The sequence below is a fragment of the Mustela erminea genome, chromosome 2, assembly GCF_009829155.1.
Source record: "Mustela erminea isolate mMusErm1 chromosome 2, mMusErm1.Pri, whole genome shotgun sequence".
NCBI lineage: Eukaryota > Metazoa > Chordata > Mammalia > Carnivora > Mustelidae > Mustela > Mustela erminea.
The window spans coordinates 157,980,986-158,006,986 of NC_045615.1; the positions used below are offsets into that span (position 1 = coordinate 157,980,986).

At 47.7% G+C, this 26,001-nt stretch overlaps 1 protein-coding gene across 1 annotated transcript in view; it reads left to right on the plus strand.

The window, feature by feature from the left end:
- PARM1 (prostate androgen-regulated mucin-like protein 1) overlaps nt 1–26,001 on the plus strand; it is a 99,831-nt gene that overhangs the window by 59,649 nt on the left and 14,181 nt on the right. Inside the window, exons 2-3 of the mRNA XM_032334588.1 lie at nt 3,738–4,547; nt 24,444–24,522. Of these exons, the coding sequence (XP_032190479.1) occupies nt 3,738–4,547; nt 24,444–24,522 (889 nt within the window). The remainder of the gene's footprint in view (nt 1–3,737; nt 4,548–24,443; nt 24,523–26,001) is intronic.

The window sequence follows — 26,001 nt, forward strand, 5'->3', positions numbered from 1 at the left end:
ATCATATGACAGAAAGTTGGGGGTCCTTTCTGTCCTGCTGGATAGGGAACTCTCTGAGGGCAAAGCCACGGGTGTAGAAGCTACTCAATAAAAGAATGAATGAATGAATGAATGAATGTTCCTTTGTGCACAGCTCATTTCTCAGGTATCCTAGGTTCCTAAAGGCTCTGACTTGGCTATCATATTGCAATAGTCTCTGCCCCCTTCTGTCTCCGATACTATCAATAGTAGTTCAACATTGCCATTTTGGGGTTTCAGCCACAGAATAATGAGCCATGGGAGTTACTAGGATGCAGAGCCAATAAGCTCCAAAGGTTGCATGTGAAGATCCAGCATTTTAATAATATTGTCCCAACCTTTGTTCTGTCCATATTTTAAAGATCTCTTACTCTGTATTTGTTCTGAAATCATTGGCACTTCAGAGATGCCAGAACTCCACTACCGCAACATGGACTGTTATATGACCTAATTTAGAAGGTGTGCCCTCCTATTTACTAGGAGAGTAACTCTCTTATAGTTTATGACTTTGACCGATTCCTTTTCAATAAGATAAAACTAAGGACTTCTATAACAATTCAAATGTTAAATTCAGTTAAATATGAGAAAACTGCCTTCAGGATAGATTCTGTAGCACAACTTGTCATCAGCTATGGTGTCTCCTGTGTGCCAGAATGAAGAAGTAAGCAATTTTCCCCCGAATGCCTGAATGCCTCCAAATACATCTCTTGCCCTGTCCTCTGGGCTGGAATCTAACCTATGTTTCATTCCTTATGAATTTTGTCATGGTTGGCCATTTCTTGGATGCTATCTCCAAGGAAATCTCCTCAGAATATGGAGACTTAAAGAGTTGAAGACCTAACATGACATCAGGCATAGGTATGTGTTGCGGTAGAATGACAGAGAGTGAGGTTGGCTTTGAAAGCAAGGTTCCCGTGCTCATGTAACACCAGGCAGGCAGCCACTCCCGAGGTGGCTCTGGTGGATATGGCCATACTACGTGAGATGTAGAAGAGAACAGAGAGATTCTGGAGTATTTTTGGATAAACTTCTTAAGTTCATCCATCCTCCCTCCTTCTCCTTTCCTTCCTTCCTTCCTTCCTTCATTCTTTCCCTCCACAAGGATTTACTGAGCACTTACCATGGTCTAGGCACTGTCCTAGGCTTGGGGACAACATTAATGATTAAGACCGGGTCCCTGTGCCGTCATGGAGCTTACATTCTGATAGAAGAGAGAGATAACAAGTAAATAAATAGTAATGTGATTTCAGGAAGCAACTTCTATTTTATGAAAAAAAAATGAGCAAAGGATATGGTGGTTCCTCAAGAAATCAAAAATAGAATTACCATATGATCCACTACTTCTATTTCTGGATATATACCCAAAAGAACTGAAGGCAGGGTCTCAAATGGATACTTGTACACTCAGACTCATAGCATTATTCATAGTCACCAAAAGGTGGCAACAACCCATAGAAGTCCATCAGTGAATGGATGGATGGATACAATGTGGCTTATGTGTATAAAAGTCTATTATTCAGCCTTTAAAGGAAGGAAATTCTGACATATGTTACCGTATAGATGAACCTTGAAGACATTAGGTTAAGTGAAATAACCCATTCACAAAAGGACAATTATAATATGACTCTACTTACATGCATTACCTAAAGTCGTCAAATCCACAGAGACAAAAAGTGTAATAGTGGTCTCCACCGAATAAAGGAGAGTTACTGTTATTTAATTGTACAGAGTTTCAGTTTGGGAAGATGAGAAAGTTCTGGAGATGGGTTAGTGGTGATGGCACTGAATTCCACTTAGCTTAAAAATGGTTAAAATGAGGCACCTGGGTGGCTCAGTGGGTTAAGCCTCTGCCTTCGGCTCAGGTCATGATCTCAGGGTCCTGGGATCGAGTCTCGCATCGGGCTCTCTGCTCAGCGGGGAGCCTGCATCCCCCCTCTCTCTCTCTGCCTGCCTCTCTGCCTACTTGTGATCTCTCTGTGTCAAATAAATAAATTTTTTTTTTTAATGGTTAAAATGGGGCGCCTGGGTGGCACAGTCAGTTAGACCTCCAACTCTTGGTTTGGGCTCAGGTCATGATTTCAGGATTGTGAGATGGAGCCCTGACCAAGCCCACCATCAGGCTCTATGCTCAGCGTGGAGTCTGCTTGAGACTCTCTCTCCCTCTTGCTCTACCCCTTCCCCCAAGCCCTGCACTTCCTCTCTCTCTTTGAAAGAAATAAGCCGGTTTTAAAATGGTTACAATGGTAAATGTTACATGCACTTTAACAATTAAAAAATTCATCTTTTAAAAACGGAACAAGGAGCTGGAGTGGGGAGGATTTCAGTTGGGGTCATCTGGGAAGGCTCCTCTGAGAAGGAGGTGACATCTGAGCAGAGACCAACCTGAATGATGGGGAGAGCACGGAGCGACACAGGGGATTAGTTTGGAATTTTGTTGTAAGTGCAGCAGAATGGCTTTGAAGGGTTTTGACCAATTAAAGAACATGCTCTGATATACCAATAAAAGATCATACCAGCTGCTCTGTGGAAACAAACTGAAAGGGAGAAAATCCAAAGGGCAGAAGACCCATGAAGAGATTATGGCAGTTGTCTCGGCAAGGGACTGGTGGCTCAGGTGATCTTGAGATGATGGAGGAGGTGGAGAAAGGTGGTTGGGTTGGGATGTATTTTCGAGGTAGAGTCATCCTGACTCACCAGTGGATTTGATATGGGGTGGGGGGTAAAGGGGTGCATTAAGGGTGATGTCTCCATTTTTAACTGAGCAACTGACTGAAAGAAGGTGTCAACCACTGAATGGAAATGACTAGAGGAAAAGCTCGTTGGGGGATGGTGAGGGGCCTGGGGACTCAATCTGAAGGTGGTTTACATAAAAAGTGAAATAAAAATTCAAGACTGGGTGAGTGATAGCACTCAGTGATAGAAGCCATTTATTAAGTACTTGAATAAATGAAAGAATTAGTTAATTAAACGGAATATGTAAATGGAGGGAGGAGGGAAGGAAGGAAGACCAGAAACTAATTCTAAATGTTAGAAAATGTGAAGGGGAACCATTTTGCAAAATGATATGATTGTAAAGACCCGAGGCTAGAATTTGAAAGAACTACCTTCCAGTCCCAGATAATACTTCCAAAACATATTCGTCCCGTCAGGTTTTCTTCCAGGACCTCTTGCCTTTCCCCCTTCACAGAGAATGTGTTCACATCTTGACTCAACCCAGCAGCAAGCCCACAGCCCTAGTATCCCTGTGCGCCCGCGCACACACACACACACACACACACACACACACACACACAGAGCAGAGCTCACAACCTCTGGGCCAGGGAGCAGCCGACCGACACAGGAGCTCCTCCAGCTCTGCTCTCACCAACCCCAGATCCGCCACCGTCAGCGCAGGTACTGGGGTTCACACACACACACCCCCAAGCAATCCAGAAAGTTCCCGGGGAAGGTCAGTTCCCCAGTTAAGGGCAGTTTCAAGCAAGCAGGGGACAAGACGAGCTCCTTCCCTGTGTTGGCTACACGTGTGTCTCGCTGGGCCTTCAGGCTGGTTCCCACCGAGGGACACAGCGGGAGGAGGGAGAGGGAGTGGGGAGAAGAGAGGCACCGGTCACCTTCCCAGCTGGGAGGGCGCCGCGCAAGGCGCGAGAGGCCGGTGGCAGCGCGGGGCGCAGCCGGCCCAGGCGTGCGCGCTAACCGCGTCTGTGCTGGCTCTTCCACAGGCCTGCGGGTGCACAGCCTGCCGTCGTCGGCCCCCTTCCCCGTGTCTCTTCCGGCCAACGCTCTCCCGTCCACGGCCGGCTGGACCAGCGCGCCCCGCAGCCCTCCTGCCTCCCCGACCAGCGGCGCCCCCGGCCACGCGGTCCTCCCGGCTCCGGCCTCGGCCCCGGCGCCCACACGCCCCAGGAACGTTTCCGCAGAGCCCGGAGAAGCGGGCCCGAGCAGCCCAGCCTCTCCCTGGGGAGGCCCGAGCGCGGCGGCCTCCCCCGCCGGCGGCGGGGCGCCCTTAACACCCACACCCTCGGAGCGCGGCCCGAGCACAACCGAGGAGCCAAGCGCGCCCCCGACGGGGTCCCGGGCCCCCTCCGAGGCCCCCGCCGGCTCTCCCACGCTCCCCTCCCCTCAGGCTCCGGCCTCCTCGCCCCCACCCCTGTCGACCTCTCCAGCCGGGGAGGTTTCGTCCGCCTCCCCCACCAGCGCCAATCACAGCTCTGCCCACACCAGCACCGAGCCCACGGGGGCCCCGACCCCACCGGGGTCCCCAACGCCACCGGGATCCCCAACCCCACCGGGATCCCCAGCCCCACCGGGGTCCCCAGCCCCACCGGGGTCCCCAGCCCCACCGGGGTCCCCGACGGAAGAGCCGAGCTCTGCGCACACACCCACTTCCCATGCCACAGCCCAGCCGAGGCCCGCGGACACGACGCCCCAAGCCACGGCGCCGGCCAAAGTGACCTGTCTGATGGTGGACATGGAGACCACCGCCTCCCCGGGCGTGATCATGCAGGAAGTGGAGCACGCGCTCAGTTCAGGTGAGTCTGGGTCCCGAAACCCCGAGGTGCGAAGAAAGCAGCCCCGTTAACCCCGCGCCATTGGACTTGAATCAGGGGGGCCAAGCCAGAGGTCCGTCCGCAAGAACTTCCAGCGAGGGGCCAACGTGGCTTTCAGTCCCTTGGTTAACTCCCACATGCTGCCTCACTGATTGCTCGGGTCCTTATGATTGCACTTCACATATGTCCCCGACAATGTCAGCAGGGGAGACAGCATCAACAGAGGGGCGATCTGTGTGGCTTTTGGCCCAGCTTCCTGGGTTTAAAACTGGCGCCTGCCCTTGGGCAAGTGACTTCATCTTTCTGTACCGTTACTGTTCTTCGTCTGTAAAATGGGAACGAAATAGGTTCTGTCGGACATGATTCTTGTGGGGCTTCAGTGAGAGGACCTGTGAAGTGCTTAGAACAGTTCCCAGAGGGGAGGGAGCACTCAGTTATTAGAATTTTGCTTGGTGTATTAACGGAGTGCTTACCTCATGGAAACCAGTCAAGCCAAGTAGGGTAAGGGGGGGGGGGGTGTAGAGAACTGGCTTATTCTTTAAAGTCACTGATATATTTCATGAGAAAGACAATAAATTTTACAGGCCATTGCATTTGTTTGAATTCTCCCAGTGGTCCTCTGAAGTCAGTGTGATTCTTATCTTGGTTTTGCAATCTTGGACATCATGGTGGAGAGAGATTTAGGGTCTCTTCTGAGGTCACATGCCTCTGGCATTGACGTAAAGATGGTCAGTTTCAGGGTATTGAGAAGGAAAAGGCCTTAGTGGGAGTGTTTGGACTCTCGAGTGAGGAACAGTGAGGTGGGAACAGCCAGAAGGTGAAGGGGGAAACGGAGCTATGGCCCCTTCCCTGGGGAACGCTCAGAACACAGCCACATGACCAGCTGGGGTCGGACGCATGGCATGGCTGTGACTGAGGAGAAATGAACATCTTTTAACAATCAGTAAGGAACCTGCATGAACAGAAGCTCCCATAGACAGTAGAAGTGGAGAGAGAGGGCTGAGATGAGCAAGACCTGATTCCTCTGGGAAGAGCTCACAGTTTACTGGTAGATAAAATCCCAAAGAAGCAGCTATTCTTATTTCAAAGGCCGAGTATATCACTGACCGTCCCAACGAGAGAGAGAGAGAGAGAGAGAGAGAGATTCAGTCACACTGAGATAAAGAAATTGATCACAAAGGTCTTGGCTGGGGTCTGGGGGAACAACAGGGGAGCATAATAGCAGAACCATTATGAGTCAGGCCTAGGAGGAGGGAACGATCACCAGGACCCAGAAGAAGAGTCTTGTGGAACAGATGACCTTGACAGAAGCAGTGACTCTTGGCTGAGACACGGCTCACCCAAGGCTCTTCTCCTGGGAGTGAAGGAAGTAAGTCTTCCGCTCTCGCCGGCTCCCCTCTGCTATGCAGCCAGAAGCCAAGAAGAGGGAAAGCCACAGCGCTGTCCATCCAGCTCAGCCCCGCGGAGGGCTCATCAGAAGGTTGGAGAGGGGCACAGCCAGTTCGAATGTTGATTTCCTCTGTGCAGACCCCGAACCCACTAGCACCCTGCTTACACGTCCAGCCGACACTCATCCCACAGCATTTCGATGCACTTTCCACACCAAGCCCACGCCCCCACTTGCTGCCTGCTACTCACCATGGCCCCAATGTGCAGGGACCATCTTAGCATGGACACGGTTCCTGGAACAGGGTGGGTGTGGACTGGACCTGGCATCTTAAGGCATCTTAAGGACTGTCCCTAGCAAAGGGGCCAGCAAGATACAGGCTCAAAGAGGTCCTGATCTCTTCCCTCTGTCCCAGAGATCTCCTCCAGATCTCTGTCCAGATCTCTTCTCTCTGTGTCCCAGGGCGGCCCTCCCTGCCACCCCACCATGACATTGTTTCTTCAGTTTTCCAGCTGATTTCCCTTTCTCCACTTGCTGCCCCTCCAGGATAGTCCAGACATGGTAGATTCATATTCCTGAGCACAGACTCTGAGCTTGGAAGCAAGATTCTCCATAATCTGATACTACCTGCTACTTCCTGCAAGCACCCTCCTTTCACAGGCTGGGTTAGCGAAGGCCCGTCCCAGCATTTTGGCCTGTGTTGTACAACCTGTGTCTTGATTTCCTTAAATCTGATCCAGCAGGGTCAAGAAGCACCAAATCAGTGACGGACCTGGGTCATGAGCCGTGATAGTTCTAGGGGTACCGCACCCAGGGAACCTAAGGAAGGATTGAGGGACTGACTCAAGAAGAGATCTGGGGGTAGGCTACAGAGAGATCCGTCCAGGGTACATTTCATAGATCAAGAAGGATTCATCCTGTGACCTAGTAAATCAAAAGATATTTACTCTGCATCTACCAGTACCCTGTGCTCAAGGCAAAGAAGGAGAAGACCAGTCTTTGAGATTTCATAGCTTCAGTAGAGAGAAAGGGCCCGAGTCACTCCTCATACCACTAGCATGACCACATTAGTTTCTAATCTGAGAAGGAACTGGAGTGGGCGCAAGGATCTTTGAGCAGATGGGATACAGTCTGCTCATTTCAAAGGTGAGGAAATTATGCTGCACAAGTTTGGAGTACCTCGCCCAAGGTCACACCGCCCAGTGGCAGAACTGGGCCCAGAGCCCAGATCCCGGAAACCACAATCAAGCCTTCTTTGACCGGGCGGGGATTGTTGAGCTGCTCCTTCCCCAGCCCCTCCGGCCAGCAGCACCCAGAGCCGATGCTGACAGATTACCAGTCGGGGGTCTCATTTAGAGATCCTTGAGCTGCCTTTCATAGTGTCGATAATTATACCACACTTCTGATTAGTGTTTTTGTCTTGTTCTTGATGGAGTTCACATGGCATATTCTTATTCATCCAAGGACTTGTCCACTCAGCAGATACCCAGACATGGTCACCAGTGAATAATGCTAAAACCAGGTGAATGTCATGGCAGGGCGACGTGACTAGGGTCCGAGGGAAGGTTCCAGGATGGAGGAAGCCCATGAGCTGAGTCCAAGGAGAGGAAGGGAATTTGGACCTAAAGAGAGACAGGGCCAGGGAGATTCAGGGAACTGATGGCAAAGTAGCTGAGAACCGACGCAGCACTGCAGGCACCAGAACCTGTCTTGCAGAGGGGCCCAGTGCCCTCCTCAGCCTATGTTTGTTTCAATGTAACTGAAGATGTGTTACATCTTCAACCAACATGTCAACCAACATGGCTCATTGTCATCTGCTGTGGCTCATAGTCCTCTCGTACTGAATAGATGTACAGTGAGTTCCTGATTTCCTTATCTGGAACTGCTCCTCCCTTGCCTTCCAGAAACCCTGGGCTAGTCCTGGGCTCCTCCTTTCCTCACAGACTCCTCGTGCAGACCATCCGAGCCCAGGCTCCCCTCAGCCCTCTCCCTCCTCTCACCAGTAGGACTTTAGTAGTCCTATCACGGGTCCCCACTAGCTCTCCCTTGCCAGAGAGAGCCTTCCAACACTGAGGACAGACCCTGTTGCTCCATTGCTTCCCCGCCAGAAGCACAGCCAAAGCCGAGTCTGCGTCACACCTGCAGGGCTCCCACGGTCTAACCCATGCAGTGTCTGCTCTCCTTTCCTTTTCCACTTTCACCTGCAAGCACAGGGGAAGCCTTACTATTTCCGGAACACACTAAAGACAATCTTGCCTCTGGTCCTTTGTATTTGCTGTTCCCTCTGCCTGAAGTATTTTCCCTCTAGGTCTTCAGTGGCGCTCACTCTTTTTCACCTGTCGAGACTTTGTTGACGTCCATCCCCACAGTGAGCCTTTCCCCTTACGTCTTTGTAAGATCGTCTTCCCGTCACTGCTGCTTCCGTTACCCTCACTTACTTTCCTGATGAGTGCTTACCCCTTCTGACTTTATCTCATTTTTTTAGCAAGTGGGTGTCTGTTTTCGGCCACTAGACTGTCAGCGCCATGAAAGCAAGGAATTTGTTCACAAAGAGGAGGATGCAGGCTACATCCCGGATCCCTAGAACAGAGCCTGATACGTAGGAGACCCTCATTAACGTTTGCTGAATATGTGAATCAAAGAGTCAGTCAACCAGTAGCAGAGGTTGTAATCTCTCTGAGCATTGGTCATCTCGTCGGTAAACTGAGATAAGGATAGTATCCCCGTGACGGGATTACTGTAAGGTTTAATTAAGAAATTTACAGCTTAACAGCTATTGACCAATGGCTCAGTCAGTGTCTACAATTGTTATTGCACTATGATTTATCATCATCATCATGTTTTGCATTTTACTATTTTTACTGTTATTTTTGTTGTTGTATTTATCATAACAAAGAATGCCCACCGTCTTCAACAAACTTCTACTGAGCTTTGGCTGTGAGGCTGGGTACGAGGGGTTCGGCCATGAATAAGGCATCACTGTCCTTGCAGAGCCTACAAGGTAGCATGTGCCCAGCATGGCGAGTAGCCTAGGTTAGCGAATCCCAGACTGCACTGAAGGGGGACTTGTAGAAGCAAGAAACAAGGTTTCAGGACAGAAACACTTGTTAGAGGACCTGAGTAACAGGAGGAGGTGGTTTACTTTACTTGCCAGACCATTGAGAGTCATCAAAAGTTTCCACAGAGAGAAGAAAATGCTGAGAATTATATTTTAAAGATATTCCTGTGGTAGGAATAGGTATGGTAAGTTGCAAGGTGTTCGGTACCAGAAACATGGACCAGTTTCTACCTGGTTTCCAGTTTCCCATTGTCACTGATAGACCATGTCACTTCATTACTCTGGCTTTAAGGGCTCTTAACTATAAACCAAATACAAGAAGGGCAGTCTTCCTGGCTTATCATGCTAAGAAATTGTGCAATACAATTATCCTATGCTGAAGAAATGAGATTCATATTCATATGAGTCTCAGAATATACGTGTTCTGAGAGTCCGGCTAGCAGTGGGCACAGGAAAGACCCTGGGTGATCCCCAGAACATTCCAGTTAGGTGATCTTGATGGTATCTGTTCTGCCAAAGAGTTAGGGTTAGGATTAGGTTTCGTTGACTGATATTGCACACCAAATTATATTGGAGATATCTTCAATTCTTGCAAATGCAAACTTTAAAATTATAGTCACTTTGCTTATTGCAGAGTGAATATTCTCCTTTGTCTGTAAAATCCAAGTGTCCACTGCCTTACTGTGCCACTCACACTTCTCAGGACAAGGGGAAGGCCACATAATTGGGAAAATTGATGAAGGTCTTTGAACTTTAAATTACTAGTCTGAACCCCAGTCTTTATTTGGTAGGAACTTCACTAATAAATCCCCTTCCATAAATGGCATTTGGCAGACAGAGACATCTAGACAGCCCTGCCACCATACCTGCAAGGGACTTTTAGCTCCACACGACATTTCCTTATTCCATGATGAACTCTTGGGAGGAGACAGAGATCTGAAAAAGAATGAAGTCCTAAAAAAGTGGAAGACTACTTTTTAAAGTACACATGGAAAACTTTTAGGGAAAAAAATGTGTATATTGTTAATACACTGTTAATAACCACAATATTTAAATGATGTATTGTTAAAAATATATATGACCTATTGAAAACACAGAGGTGGGAAGATCATCTAAAAGAATGTTAGGGTGCCAGGGTGGCTCAGTGGGTTAAAGCCTCTGCCTTCAGCTCAGGTCATGATCTCAGGGTCCTGGGATCGAGTCCCACATCGGGCTCTCTGCTCAGTAGGGAGCCTGCTTCCCTCTCTCTCTGCCTGCCTCTCTGCATGCTTGTGATCTGTCTCTCTGTCAAATAAATAAATAAAATATTTTTAAAATAAATAAATAATTAATAAAATAAAATAAAATAAAAGAATGTTAAACATGGGCGCCTGGGTAGATCCGTTGCTTAAGCAGCTCAGGGCATGATCCCAGAGTCCCGAGGTCGAGTCCTGCCTCCGGCTCCTGGCTCAGTGGGGAGTCTGCTTCTCTTTCTCACCCTCTCCCCTCTCATGCTCTCTCTCTCACTCTCTTTCTCTCAATTAAATAAAGAAAATCTTTTTTAAAAAATGTTAAACATTTACCGATCAGATTCTTTCAGAATGCCCAGAATGTGTCACGAAGCAGTAGTCCTAAAATGCGTTCTATCCATCTTAGGCTCGGTGGTACAGACATCCCATCGTCTTGCACGCCCAGGCCTGACCTCTTACCCTAGATGGTGCCGTCACCTTTCCGCGTCGCTCCTTCCTTACTCCCTGTGTCCTCGCCATCACCAAAGTCTTAGCAGCTGCCAAACGCATCCACTTCTCTTCATTCTCCTTCTCGCGTCCAGGCTCCCATAATCCCTTTTTGTGATCCTCTGCCACATGCTCCCCTGCCCCAGCCTCATCCTGCCCATTCTCCACACGGCAGCAGAGGGACGATTATGCACAGATCTGCTCAGGTCACACATCACCTCACTCCGACCTGCATCCCAGACCCTCTGGGGCCTCCCACTGCCCTGAGGATGACACCCACAGCCGAAAGAGCCCTGTAGGGCGGGGCTGTGCCTGCCATCCCTGCTCTACCCTTAGGTCTTTGTACCTTCCACACTGTGCTCCCTCTGTCCCATGAATATGCTGATGGATCTCTCTCTCTCTCTCTCTCCCTCTCTCTCTCTTTCGACACAGGGCCTTTCCTCATTAGAATGCTTCTCCTGGGAACCCAAAACACATCTCTTCACCCGTTAATTCTAACTCATTCCAGCTCAAACATCACCTGCTCAGGATGCATGTCCTGTCCCCCAGCCCCGCTCTGTCTTCGGGTACACACTGTCACAGTTCAGTTGTATCTCTTCTTCACATATACTCCTGTGGCTTTTTATTCACTGTTTATGCTGTGTTTCCAGGTACATGAGAGTGTGGCCTTGTCTATGTGGCTCACAGATATATTCCTAGCACCGAAGGTCTGGTTTAATGACTAAATATCAAACTTTAGATAATAAACTCACATATTTTCTTAGCTTCAAAAATGATAACTTTTGATCGAGAATAAGAAAACACTTTCCCCTATTGTCTTAATCAGTCTGGGCTATGAGGACAAAAATCCCATTAGGGGTGGGTGGCCTAAACTACAGGTGGTTCTGAGAGTTCTGGAGGCTAGAAAGCACAAGATGAAGGCACCTGCCGATTTAGTGCCTGGCAAGACCCCCTGTTTCTTGGTTCACACACAACGGTCTTCTTACTGTGTTCTCCCATGGCAGAAGGCGCAAGGGAGCTCTCTGGGGTCTCTTTTATAAGGACACTAATCCCACTCATGAAGACTCCACCTTCACAACCTAATCATCTCCCAATGGCCCCGCATCCTGCCTCCTAATATTACCTTATTGGGGGTAAGATCCAATGTATGAGTTGGGGATTGGGTGCAGACATTCAGTTCATAATACCTGTGCACACAGATACCCCCTAATACACAGCCAGAGTTATAGACTGTCTGAAGCTCGCTCTGCTGCCACTGTGGGTTTCAGGGCATCCCCCTTCCCACCACAACGCTCTTCCTACCCTGTTAACCCCCTCCTGCTTTTGGTTCCCAAGGACTTCAGAGATGATGAAGTTATAGATTGCTATAAACCCTCACTCACAGTTTTTAAATTTTGGACCCACTTTTTGACACTTAGCCTAAACCTCAAAGCTTGTGAATCCCAAGTAAATTCCCACTAAGAAGCTCCAATGATCAGATTTTATTTTAGGTAAAAATTATTCTGAATTCTTGTCTCTACTACTTTTATTTCTCCTTTGATTTACTTTTACTACCTAAATCTTAATCTGAAATCTAACGATGAAATATTTCCAAATTATCCTTTGAAAAATATATGTCAAGGTAATAAAACGAGCTAGTTACCATTTCTGTTGTTACCTGGTAACAGCTCAACTCCATCCCATATTTTAATTGTCTCGGTATCACCTTTCATTACATTTGAACAGTTTCAGTCTCGGTGGAACACTTTTCTTATTTTCTGTCTCAAATACTTTCCCCAGTCATATATGACTAAAGTGATTCTGGAAATGCTTCTCTGAGAGAGTGGGATTTCGCTTATAAGCACAGCTGATATCATTAATGAATCTATGGCTGGCTGTCTCACTGGGGAGACTGACTGGAGGAGACTCAATTCTATATCCAGACCCTTTAACCGTAATCTTCTCACTCTAAAGATCGTGTCTTTTCATTATCAAATGATAACAGGGAAGTGAAAATGGATCAGCACCAGCCATCGTCTTGATCAGATAAGAGCCTAAATATCGCCCCCCGCCCCACAGAGTACTGACCAGGGAGCATTGTACTAGGAGAACACATAATGGGTGCTTAATTAATACTGCCCTCGGCATGCCTTGTGCCTCAGGTCTTATGAAAGAAAAATATTGGCCGATAAGAGACAACATTTCATTGAACAGTACCTTGCTTTTATCATCAGACTCGTGGTCTTCGGGTGGGAACCACAATCTCAAAAATGTAGGTGTGGCGTGCCTGGGTGGCTCAGCCGGTTACGTGTGGGACTCTTGGTTTCGGCGCAGGTTGTGATCTTAGACTGATGAGATCGAGCCCCCTATCCGGCTCCACACTCAGCGAGGTCTTCTGGAGATTCTCTCTCTCTGCCTTTGCCCCTCCCCCCTGCTTGTGCGCGCTCTCTCTCACACACAAATAAATAAAATCTTGGAGAAAAATAAAGTAAATTTAAAAATGAATGTGAATTTACATTAAGATCATAAAATCTCAGTCAGTCCATGGAAGTAGGCCATCAAAAACACTTTGCCATATTTCTGTTTGGAGAGATGGTGGGGTCGTTTTAAAGCCTGGCTCTAGAAGGACTAGAAGTAATATTCTTATATTACTTAATTAATAATACAAACTCTGGCCTCAGACTGCTGGGTTCAGATCTCACCCATACCACTTGTTGGATGGGAGACGTGGGCAAGTGTGTTCTTCACTGGGTGTCACATCTTCCTCATCTCTAAAACGAAGGCCATAGAGTTGCTGTCCTTGCCTCAGAGGCTGCTCGTTAGGATTAACGGAGACGAGGGTATGCAGTGTGTCTTGCAGAACCCGCACTAAAGTACATATTAGCGATTATTATTACAGTGCTAGCCAGCTCTTCGCACAGATACCCACACAGGCTTGACTCTTCTAGACTTTAATCTTCTTAACCTGGAAAATCAGAATGTTTGTAAAACACTTGCAGACTCCCAAAAGGATTATTACTGTAAATCTTAGGGAATAAGGATCCATTTAAGTACCTGTCTATAACCCCAAACAGAAAACAGTGTATGAAAGGGAAAAATAACTCCATCCACCCGTATTCCGTGATAAAATTAATAAATTTGCACACTGCGCGGCACACGGGGTTAGGACTCTGTTTCCGGCTCTGAGGTTCCTTCCTTCTCACTCACGACCTTGGAACCGAAGAAATAGCCCTGTGGAAGGTCTTACTTGCTAAGGCTGGTGAACCCTGAAGGAACCTGAACCTCATCTGCCTGGCTTAGTCTCAAAAAGGCAAATGCCAACTTCTCTGGTTTATTTTACCCTCAGGATTGTTTTATCCATGGTCACGCCTCACTGTCATCATTGAAATACTAAAGAAATAACAACGAAAAACCTCTCCTTCGGTGTCCATGGAGATAAATGAGAGCTCTTAAGCAAGACGGTGGCTTGCTTCCCGCCATCCATTATTTTTCCCCTCTGAGTCATTCACAAAGGGATGATTCCCAACCTGGTCTTTCATGTCTTAAGTCCGAGGCTACAAAAGGCAGACTTGCCAGCCTACACTTTCCTCCTCCTGCCCCCTGACATGCAGCTAGTTGACCCCAGAAGAAAAGAACCCCCAGGAAATTCTTTTGGATCATTTCAATGCTAATTACATTAAGGATGCTCTGGTGGCAGAGAGGTTTAGGGGTTTTCTTTTCCTCTTTCTGGTTGACTCCTAAACCAAAATACCTATGTCCCCCAGTGGAGGAATTTGGTGAGCCAACGTGACACAGACGACCCACTCACACTGACAGATCAGAATTTTCAGAAGAGAGTTCTTCTCATCCAGGGCAAACAATAGGAGGGATTCTCTGTTAGAAATCACTCCAACCCGCCCCCCCCTCTTTATGCCCCCAGGAATCTGAGCTGAGATTCCCACCCATGGCAAGTCGTGCTGCTCTCAGCTCCTTAGAAGTTCTAACTCCCAGCCCAAGCTCAATTATGTTCACTGTATAAAGTAATTTAAAAAACAGTAACGATGGGCTGTGATGCCAGGCACTGTAAATCTGTGCTACAGAGAGACGGAGAAGAGCAGAACGGACATGGGGCATGTGAGGGGACAGATGCCGGGGCTTAGTTAGCATCATGGACCCAGAAATCCGGTCTTCCTCCGTGTCTGCACTGCTCCTGGGAGAGGCTGAGGCAGGACTGCTGTCCCCCTATGTCACATTTCCACCAACGTCGGCCTCCACCGAGCAGCAGTATTCATGAAGCTGCCGCTGCCGCACTCCCTAGAGCGGTGGCAGGAGTTGACACAGGGGCTGTTGGCCCCAAATTTCAACCGTCCATTCTCTGTGGCCTCTTTCAGGGGCCTGAGGGCAGCTGCTTTCCCCCCAGCCCGACATCTCCTCCCTGAGACCGTTTGAGAAACAGGTGGTCATGGGAGCCGTGTTCCCAAAGTATGGTCCCTACATGGGTAGCATGCAAGGTGCTGAATATGTTTTTATCCTAATAAAACCGGCTTTGTTTTCATGCGAATTTAAAAAAAAAAAAAAGAATAAAATAGCACTGAACTCATGACTCCATAGCTTTTATCGTTAAACAATATGTAGTAAGTATCTAAAGAAAAAAAATGACTTGATTCAAAGACATATATTAAGAAAATTAGAGTGTGGGTGGTGTGGAGGTGGCAGAAGAAAAGCCATGAGAGTAGTACAGAGATGTTTGAACTTTGGAAAAAATGTGCCGTGAGGTAGAGGCCAGGATCTTATTATCCTCATTATTGTCTTAGCTACCAGCTTCACTGGGGATCAGTCCAAGAACTAGAGAATTTAAAAAGACTGCAAGCCAGAAATCAAAAGCTAACGAGTCCCAGCTCTGCAGTTGATGGAGTCTGATCTCAACCAAATACCTTAATTTCTATAACCTTCCATTTTATCATCTGTAAAATGAAGACGTTAGATTCAATGAGCCTTCTTAGAATTTCCTTTCAGCAATAAAATGACATTATCCCATTGGATATGTCAAAGTAAAACAAATGTCAAAGTAAAATAATGTCAAAGTAAATAATGTCAAAGTAAAACAAAACCTGAATTTGAGATCCGTAGTCATTTCTGAGATACCCAGCTTGGCTCACATCTCCTCACATCAAGCTTTCTTATTGGTTTTGGGATTTTATGGGTAAGAGGTACCCAGAGACTGTGAGACCCTTGTATTGCACTTCCTGATGAAAAAAAAAAAAAAAAAAAAAAAAACATTTTAAATACACTATTTAATTTGGAAAGATGCTCTGAGAGGAAGAGTGTATTTCCTCAAAGTCTGACACCTCGTAAACAATTAACATCAGCTGTGGGAATGATGGAATGACTCTTCATTTTACAAGCAGAGGTAGAGACACAACTGAGGCCAGGAAGGCGGGGAGCAGTAAAGTGACTTGCCCAAGACTATTCAACTCATGGGAGTGCCTGGGTGGTTCAGTCAGTTGAGCCTCCAACTCTTGGCTTCAGCCCAGGTTTTGCTGTCAGGGTGGTGAGATCAAGACCCCCGTCAGGCTCCTTGCTCAGGGCAGAGTCTGTTTATCCCTTTGCCTTCCCCTCTGCCTGCTTTCTAGGATAATTCAATAAAATCTTAAAAAAAAAAGAAAAAAGACTATTGAGCTTGTGTCTTATGAGGCCAATCTCTGTGCCAGATCTTCTGGATCATATGAAGTAGAAACGCAAGTGTTCGCGGGATCCAGCCTTAAAGGGTGTATCCCGTTTCTGCCCACTAACCGATTGAGCTGGTAACTTCTCGAGTTTCTACATTACTTGAGTAACTGCTTGAGTTTTGGGGAACCTCTTGGAGTCTCTATTTCCTAAATGCCCAAACGGAGATTGACACATCCATGCCAGGCTAGGGCCCGGCCCAGGGAAGCTCGAGGAAACAATGGCGGCTCTGACTTGGATGACCAGGGCTGCTTTCCTTTATGATTTCTTTACTGTTCTTGGCACAATACTACACATGTCCCCTGAGAACAGTTGAGCCAAGAATGAACTCAGGGCAGTCTCTAAGGAGACTCTGTGACTAGCATTCAGAGGGAGGCTCAGCCACATTTCAGGAGATTCTCATTCCCCGCAGGCTCCTTTGGTCTGGGGAGTGCTGAGGGAGAGGAATGCTCCATGACATTGGCTGGAGCCTGCCTGGGACCTTTGAAATGCTGTGGGAAAGGAGGATGGGGAGCGCCGTTTGCTGTTCCCAGAAGCCCAGTAGTTCACAGTGCAAGTGTCAAAGGAGAGTTGGGATCGGGGGACCTGAACACGTAGCTCCAACAACTCCAGCTGGGAAGGAGGCTTCATTTGTGTTGGGAGAGACTATAATTGTGAGTAAAATGAAGAAACTTTAAAACCATGACTAACAGGGACAGTGCCCATTTGTGTGGCCTGGGTTATGTTCAAGGCAAACCCTAGCTCCCTAAAGTACAGCCCCTTTGCCCACATGAGAGGGCCATGAGGAAGAGGAAAGGAGCATTTGCTGGATTAATATTAAAATTAGTTAATATTCATGTTTCCAGGACACATCTTTAAAGAGATTAATATTTTCAGTATACATTCTTAACTATATGCTACCTAAGTAGGTCAAATGCTTAGATAAAAGGGAAGCCAGTCCCCATACTAGGTCTTCTTATTATAAGAGGCAAAGGTTAGGTTTTGGCTGTCCCACCCCAAAGATTGGACCCCCGATCTGCCCACTAACCAATTCTGCCTGTGAATGAGCATCTAAATCAGCAAATAAACATGAAATAAAAGGTCCCAGTTGTGATAATATTTGGCCAAATTTGATAAAGTTGACCTCTGCCACTCTGTGGAAAGGAATGAGTAAGCAATCATTTAATGATTTAAAGATTTGGGGATGTGGGAGAGTAAGGAGAAAGACTAACTTACTGAGACAAATTTAGGTTTTGCTAATTAAAAACATTTCTGTGGCTTATTTGCATGCAAGCTGTATGCCTTATAAAGGAGCTCCATATTTGCATCATAACTTCTAATAAAGTCCAATTTTAAAAATAGCTACACTTTCAGAAGAAATTGTATATCCTATGAATCTTTACTTTGGGCCTAGACAGATGAAGAAGTATGTTTGTGTCCCTCGATTTAAGGGACTCTCAATCGAGAGAGAACTGACATAAAGTCATGAGACGGCTCACATAAAACCATTACTGTAACAGCATATATTGTCTTTATCTTGTACATACGTGTATAACGATCTATAGCTACATGTGTCAGTATTAGCTATATACTAGAATAAGTTTACTAAATTGTGCCATGCTAAGGAAAAGGCAAACTTCTAGAAAAAGAAGGCTCAAGATGAACAGGCATCATTGTGGATGAGTTCTAAGAGGAGACTGGGTTTGAGAAGGTTGCATATCAGCCCTCTGCCCAAAACCCTTCCATGGTCCTCATTCCCCACACTGTCATAATGTCCTCAGACACATGTCTGGCTGGGAGACTACTCCCATGGTCCCTACTCATTTCCATCACATTCTTTTATGTAAACTGTGGCCTTGGTTTTGTCAGCTCCGTGAATTGGGTGACCTTGGGTAAGTTGCTCAGCGAATCCCTCAGTATTAAGGTCTCTTGAATCCTAAAGTGGGTTATGCAGAGAACTCAACAGTCCCCTCAATCTGTGCTAATTTACAAAGCACTTGGTCTCATTTGGTCCTCCCAATATTCCTGTGAAATGGAGAAGATAAGGATTATCCCACTTTTTAGAGAAGGACAAGGACACCAGTTGAGGGTGCTTATATCTCTAGACCCAGTGCTGAATATTCAGTCCTGCAAATGTGAGGTATCTATTCTCCGTCTCGCTCACTCCAGCCTCACAGTTTCATTGCTGTCCAAGGCCTGCCCATCCTTTGAAGAACAGCTGCATCCCCGAGATTCTAACTTTTATGGACACCCCCCCAAGTTAGAGGCAGAAATACAGTTTGGTACCATCTACCTACCACATTAACTATCTGCTTATCTGTCCACCTAGTCCTGCACTGCTGGATGGTTCCGGAACCTGACAACTATCTCTGCAACTGGGTGGTGAAACCTGGGAGCCCCGCTAGTTGCTTCTCCACGCCCTGCACTGTCCTAGCTCAAGGAACCCATGCAGTTTATTCAGGAGAAGCATGGGATTAATTCGGGATCAGAGAGAGAGAAGCTTAGCTTCTTTCCTTGTTGTGGGGGAGAGTAGGAGGAGAACCAGGAGTGAAATCCAAACAGAATTCAAGGCAAGAAGTCCAAGTATACTGAAATAATGGTAAAATTAGGATCAACCTAGGTGACAGCATCCAAAAGCTGAGATGTCCTTTTTCACTTTGTCTCCCCCATACCACATCCTACATACATGGAGGGACACACACATGCCCCAAAGCGAGTTGCAGCTAGCGTCTACCCCAGCTCACTTCATACACTGCAATGAATAACACTGGGCAGGGTTCTCAGTGGTCCTTTTGGACCACAACTCATGCTGGAAACCAATGACATGGGCCCGATTAGCGCGCTGTTCTGTGACTGTTGTCCACCTCTAACAAGTCCTGCCTACAGTTACTCTGAATTAACAGAGTCTTAACCAACCTTCACCAGGACCTACAAGAAGACCCAAACCACCACACAGCCCCAAGTTAGGCAGTGCGTCCCAGACAACAAAGAGAAAGCAGATAGGGGAGGGGCTGGGCCACGGGGTTCATCTCTGCGCAGACTCGCATGGACCCCTACAGCCCAGGGTGGCAGGAGAGCCTATGGAGACCCCACGTGGACCCAGGAACCTGTGCTGGGGTCCCAGCAATTCCGGCCATCAACTCTGTGCTTCCCAGCCCTTAGTTTCTCTGTGCCTTGGTGTCTTCATCTGTAAAATGGAGATACTGAGAGTCCCTACCTTGCAAAGTTCTCATGAGCAGGACATAAATTCAAAGAAGTGAAACTCACAGAACAGACCCAGGTCCAGAGTAAGTAACGAGAAAGTGTCGGTTGCAATTATTTTTGTCATCGTTGTTAATGCTATTATTAGCATTGTTGTTTGGAGGACGGTGATGTGATCTGAGACTATGACTGTAAGGATGGGAGGGGCTTTTCCTAGTGTCAGAGGCAGAGATCCAGGCCCCCGTGGAGGTCTAACCTCCAGACCCCCACCCCCACCCCCTGCTCTCGCCTCTCCTCCAGCACATGCACAGACCATACCGTTAGGAAGAACTCCTTTGAAACAGAGGTGCCTTTTCCCTCTGCAACCTTGACTGAAGGAGCAGCCCCACACTCTAAAGTGGTCCCCTGCTCCTCTTCTCCCTTTCTTACCTCCTTTCTGGAGCAGGGAGAGGAAAGAAAAGAACAAGACGTGTCTGTTGTGCGAGAGGCAGGTGTGGGGAAAGAGACTCCTTAGCTGCATGCCATCCTTTATTCCAGGCCAGCTCAGGGCACAGAACAGACTCAAAGCAGGGTAAGGGATGGCCTCTAGGGCAGCCACCTGTCTCCTGGGGGTGCCAGGTCTGACCGGGAGCGCAGTCTTATAGGAGTTGGCTGTCGCACCTCAAAGATTGTTAGCTGACTCCGTTCGGACAGTTATTCCCCAAATAACTCTCCTCCAGTTCCATCATCTGTGGGAACTCGCAGGCACGTGGGGCAGGGGTTGGACCATCGCTGTAGAGTCATAGGAGTAGCTGCTCAGGTAAGACTAGAGCAGGGGATGCCAAGATGGAAAGATGGGAGATCTGCTGCTCGGGAAATTTCTCAGCACAGCGACTGGGCTCAAAAATTGCCAGTACTCACTTATCTTTCTTTCTTTCTTTTCTTCTTTTTTCTCTTGCTCTCTTTCTTTCTCTCTTTATTTTTCTTTCTTTCCTTCTTTTTGCCAGTATCGCATTTACTATTCTGACATTAACTAAACGAGTCAAGTGCCCACGAGGAGCTAGAGACTGTGCCTGGGGTTTAGAGCGCAGGAAGCAGGGGAAGAGAAGTGGACGAAAATGGTCAGAGCCTGCGGGGGGCGGGGTGCTCATAACAGAGCACAAAGAGCTGAGAACCCACAGTAATGCCATCATTTGCATGGGGGTGTCAGGAAAGCTAATCAGAAGGGCTGGTATTTAGTTAGGTCAAGAAGAAAGAGTAGGAGTTGGCCAAGCTGAGAAAGGGCCAGTGGAAGTAACCTGCTGGTGCATGATTGCAAGTGCCAAGTCTGGAATGAAGTGGTCTCGGGTTTGAACGTCAGCTCGGACATTGATCAGACTGTAAAGCCTGAATCAAGTTCTTTTCTCTGAGCCTTAGCTTTCTCATCCATAAAATGGTAAGGAATCCACTCATCTTGTAAAGAGAGTCAAGTGACGTGATCGCTGTAAGGCTCTTGGCGTGGTTCTAGCCCAAAGCACCCACAGGTAGAGGTAACTACGGTTGTTCTTTAGTCTGCTTATTTTTGTCCTGCATTGTTGTGAAGCTGGAAAAGTGGCCCCCTGAGAAACCCCAGCTTCTGGAGAGGCCCAGTGTTCCAGGAGGCTTTGCATGGATCTTTGGCAGCCCTCTGGTCAGGCAGAGCATGTTGGCATGGTGGAATGTAGAATTTTCTTGCATCTCAGCTTATACGATATACAGATAGGTTTCCTCCGATGCTCTCTAATTCCTTCTGGCTCCAGGGCTTTTCAGCGCGAGTCACACCCAGTGTGTAACGGGCAAATCCCACTGAGGAGGAACTGAAATGCCAGCCATCTTCCCCTTCCCCGCTCTCAGCCTCCTGCCCACTAAGGGTCCATACCTTCCTCACAGGGCAGAGCCTTCCCTGCCCCAGCCACACCTTCCTCATTCTCTGTCTCCCTGACCCTCCTTGAAAAAAGAGTAAGTAGGAGGAGAAGGGGAATTCTAGTTGAGTTTAAACAGAACTCGGGGGAAATGACATTTGTTTTCACAAGGAGGAAATCATGCTTTTTCAGTTACCATAAAAATTGTGCTAATGTGGCTCAGCAACCCCCTCATAGGCTCGAACCATAATGCCCTGAGGTGTGGAACTTCCCAGGATGAGGTTCCTGGCTGCCTCTGTAGGTAGCAGCTGCTCTGGGGGTCAGAGCAGGCTCAGCCCACAAGACCTCCTAGGCTCAGGGCCTGATAGAGATCGGCCTCCAGGGGTCCCTGGCTCCCTTGGTTGGCACCGGATGAGAAGAGCCAGTGACTGGCAGAATAATTAAGATGTCCTGAATATTTAAGCATAGCCTATTTTACCCCACACCTCTTAGCCTCATATCAAGCAGTACCAACCCTCAGAAGTGCCCCTTTGCTCAGTTGCCCTCAGGAGCCCATCAGGGGGAAATCACCTGCTAATCTCAGCTCTGGTGATGGAGGCTGCCCACTGTGAACCAGGAAGGATGGCCTGGAGAGCCCCATTGGAGGGCTCCGGTTACATCCAGAGCTAGACAGACAGCCACCAGCCACTGAGAGGGGCAGCGGGTCACTCCGTCACTTACCATGCTTTGAAAAAGAGGAGCACTTTAGTTAGGGAACTGCCGGATTTATCTTTAGGAAGAGGCGATGTATAAATATATCCAGTAAATAGCATAATTGGAGGCGATCCAACTGCCTAGGGTTAGGAAAGAAACTTTGAAAAAGGTCAAACCTACAGTTTCCTGCATTAAACTCTGCCGGAGCAAGAAAGAAGAGTCTTACAGAGAAATCAACTCTAGTCTGTCTCTTCTCCCGGTTTTTGTGGGGGTTTTTTGTTTGGTTTTTTTGTATTTTTTTTGAGGGGGCAAATTAAATGTAAAGGTCAGTTTTTAAACGGCTCCTAATTACAACCACTGTATCTCTGACTCTCGACAGACCCCATCATCTTCCCTTGCAGTCATAATCCTCATGTCACAAGCTCTTAAAAAAGCTTTTAAGAGGCTTCAGTGAACTGAATTTTCTCACTTCAGTACAGCTGGAGGCCGTGAAGCCGAGTGCAGCCTTTCCAAGCAGGGGTGGATGTTTTCCACGAGGGGATCTGACCTTGCATTTTTCCTACTTGATCAGATCTGCACATCTGAGCATTCCATGCCATAATTCTGTCTTTACCGTGGTATAAAGGGGAAGACAATTAACCTGGTAATTATATGAATCTGGCTCTGAAGGGTTCCGGCTACGAGGAGGTGAGCAGTGAGCGTCGACGGGTGTGGCCGTTCCGAAATGGTGGAACATGGTCAGTCCGTGCGGACACATCAGGCTCTGGTCTTCCCCTCAGTGTTGGTTAGCAGTGGACCTCTTTGGCTCTCTTTTAGACATTCTCACCAGCAGAGAGAGCCTTCTTTCACTCAGAACTTTTGTGGAGTTACTACAGAGTTAATAACTAGACTGATTTGCTTCTTAGCGCTGCTCTAATTCCCTTGGTGGAAGCACTAAGGGGAACAATATACAAAAGCGGTTCCTAAGAGAGGGAAAGAAAGAAAAGGAGAAATGACAAATAACCTACAGATCTCCAGATAACCTATAAATCTCCAAAAATGTGGGGGAGATCCATCACCCTTGAGATCCAGTACACGACAGGTGGGCACTGGTCCAGGACGGTATATTTTGGATAAGACTTTCACTTGGTGTGCATGGCACCTCATTTAATCCCTCCTAAAGTCATGGGAGCGGGGGGGAGGGGCAGCTCTTCCTCCTCGGTTGCCGCAGGTGATTGGTGTGCGAGTCAGCGTTACGTAAGTAACCCACACCACACACGCAGCTAATGACATGGGTTCACATATCTGGACTCCAGACCCCTGATGTTCCTTCCAGTGTGGCTGAGTCCCGTCCACTCGCTGAAGTAGTAACACGGTTTCCCGGTAGCCTAGGAGAGCACAGGGAGTCCCCGACACCAGCCTTAGTGCCAAGAAGGTCACTCCCGCCATTAGGAGACAAGAGCCCAATTGATTCTTTGCATTTCTCAGGTGAAATATAGCCAAAGTATATACATTATTAGCCCAAAACTCACACAGAAAAGAGTGTTGTGCTTCTAAGTGGTAATCTTTGGAAGCCGTATGGTTATTCTTACAAGGCTACGTGCTCGATGGGTTTTCAACTGCCCGTTAATAGTTGCCTTTGGAGCCAGATTTCAGATTGCACAATAAAACATTCATGTTACTTTGTAATTACACCTGGTTATTTCATTCACAGAAAATAGTGTTACCTCTCAGAGCAGCCCTTGGTTGTACAGCAAGCTTGACTTTATTCTCTGCTAAAGCAAACTCACCTCTCAAGGGTGGAAACTCAACACACTCCCCCAAAAAGGAGTTTTTTTAAAAAGTGCTTTGATTTGATGGCGTCATTTAAATGAGTGCATCTCCAACCAGGATGGTCCTTTTGAAGTGGACACGACTAATACAGCTGTGAGATTCTGGTTTATTTAAAAACCAGCCGTAGTGCTTTGCAGTGACCCTTGAATAAAACATCCTAAGCCTCTCAAGATCTCACGAGTTGTAGAGAGAGGAGCCAGGGCCTGTAACAGAAGAAAATAAGATGTCAGGAGATTTGAAACCCCCTACCAGCCGCAGCAGCAACAGATCGCTCTCTCTCCTAGAACAATAAATGTTACTGGAGGCTGTTTTCTGAACTCCAGGCAGGCCCGAAGGTCTTAATAATTTTGGCCATTTACCCAAACTCTTAGAGGCTGAGAAGAGTACTGGTAACAATGAAGAGCCCGGTTTTGTCCTAGCTCTGACTGTGCAGACTGAGCAGCAGTGAATGCCCTTCGCTCAACTTCTCCCTGTGCCTCTCCTCCGCAGGCAGCATCGCCGCCATTACGGTGACAGTCATTGCCGTGGTGTTGTTGGTGTTCGGGGTGGCAGCCTATCTGAAGATCAGGTGAGACGCACCTTACTCTTCCTTATGGGGAAGAGATTCCATTTTTTAGGTTCCAGGCCGAGAGCTGGTGTGCCGAGTGCTGGTGTCCTGATAAGCGTGTTAGCTCTTGGAAACGCTGGTCGGGACGCAACGAGGGCCACGGTAGTGTGCACTGGACGGGAACCCACGGTGCGGTGTTTGAACCTTGGCTGCGCTGAACACGTACACAGCACGATGGTGAGGGAACATGCAGTCAGGAGACGGAGGCTTTGGCCCCCTGCCCGCAAGGCCCCTCCTCACCTCGCGAAAGCCACATGCCTCCCGAACCTCAGGTTCTTCATCTGGGAGATGGGGTAGAGACGGGAGCTCAGTGGGTTACAAATACCAGTGTTTGAAATACCACTGTGGGTGTGTGTCCAGTCTGTAAGGAGGTTTTCACTGATGCTAAAGCAAAATGTTGAAAATACAAAGGAAAGTGTCGTGTCTTCAGGGCGCCTGAGTGGCTCAGGTGGTGAATCGGATGCCTTCAGCTCAGGTCCTGGCCTGAAGCAGGTAACCGGCTTCTCCCTCTCCCTCTGCTTCTCCCCTCTGCTTGTGCTCTCTTTCTCTGTTTCTCAAACTTAAAAAATCTTGGAAGAAAGGAAGAAAGGAAGAAAGGAAGAAAGGAAGAAAGAAAGAAAGAAAGAAAGAAAGAAAGAAAGAAAGAAAGGAGTAGTGTTTTCTATAAAATTAGATTCCCCCCCCCCCCGAGATTATGTCCTTATATTTTTGGCTTTAAAATATCTCATCTCTTTGAAATGAAGGTGATCACGGACGGCAGCTGAGTTTTTATTGGCTTTAGCCAAATAGAAAGTTGCCATAGTCTGTGAGCCCCCAACTTTGTGGTCTACTGCTTTGTGAAATCCCAAAGTCTCCAAAACCACATTACTTACCCCGAACATGCCTAATGGCAAGTGGCAGTCTTATGTGCCAGTCTGTGGAGCACCTCTAACAAGGGACAGAAGCCCACGTGCCACCATGATGAGCACAGCCTCCCTCTGACCTCCGACCTGTTCTCTTGTCAACTGCTGGGGGCATCTTCATGGTGACTCTGGGCAGACCCTGTCACTCCGTCCCTTAAAAGCCCTGGTGGCTTCCTTCTGTACTTAGAACTAAATTCCAACCCTGCAGCTTGGCTCTCAAGATCACTCATGGAGCCTGCCCTTCCTCTTCTCACTCGTCACTTCTCCCTCTCGCTCAACCACCAGCCGCAGTCACGCTGGCTTTCCGCCCGATTCTCAGAACACACCAGGCTCCTTTTCTCTCCACGTTCTTGTGTCTTGCCCGACCCTCTCTGAAGGCTTTTTTGGTACCTCTTGCTCATGCAAGGTTTTCACATCACGTCCTCCAGAAGACTTCCCTTCCAGTTTGGTGCCTCATTACTTTTGTCCTGGCTAGGACCACTGTTTATTATTTTATTCATTGTTTTATATCTTTGTTTACTTCTTTATTGTCCCTTTC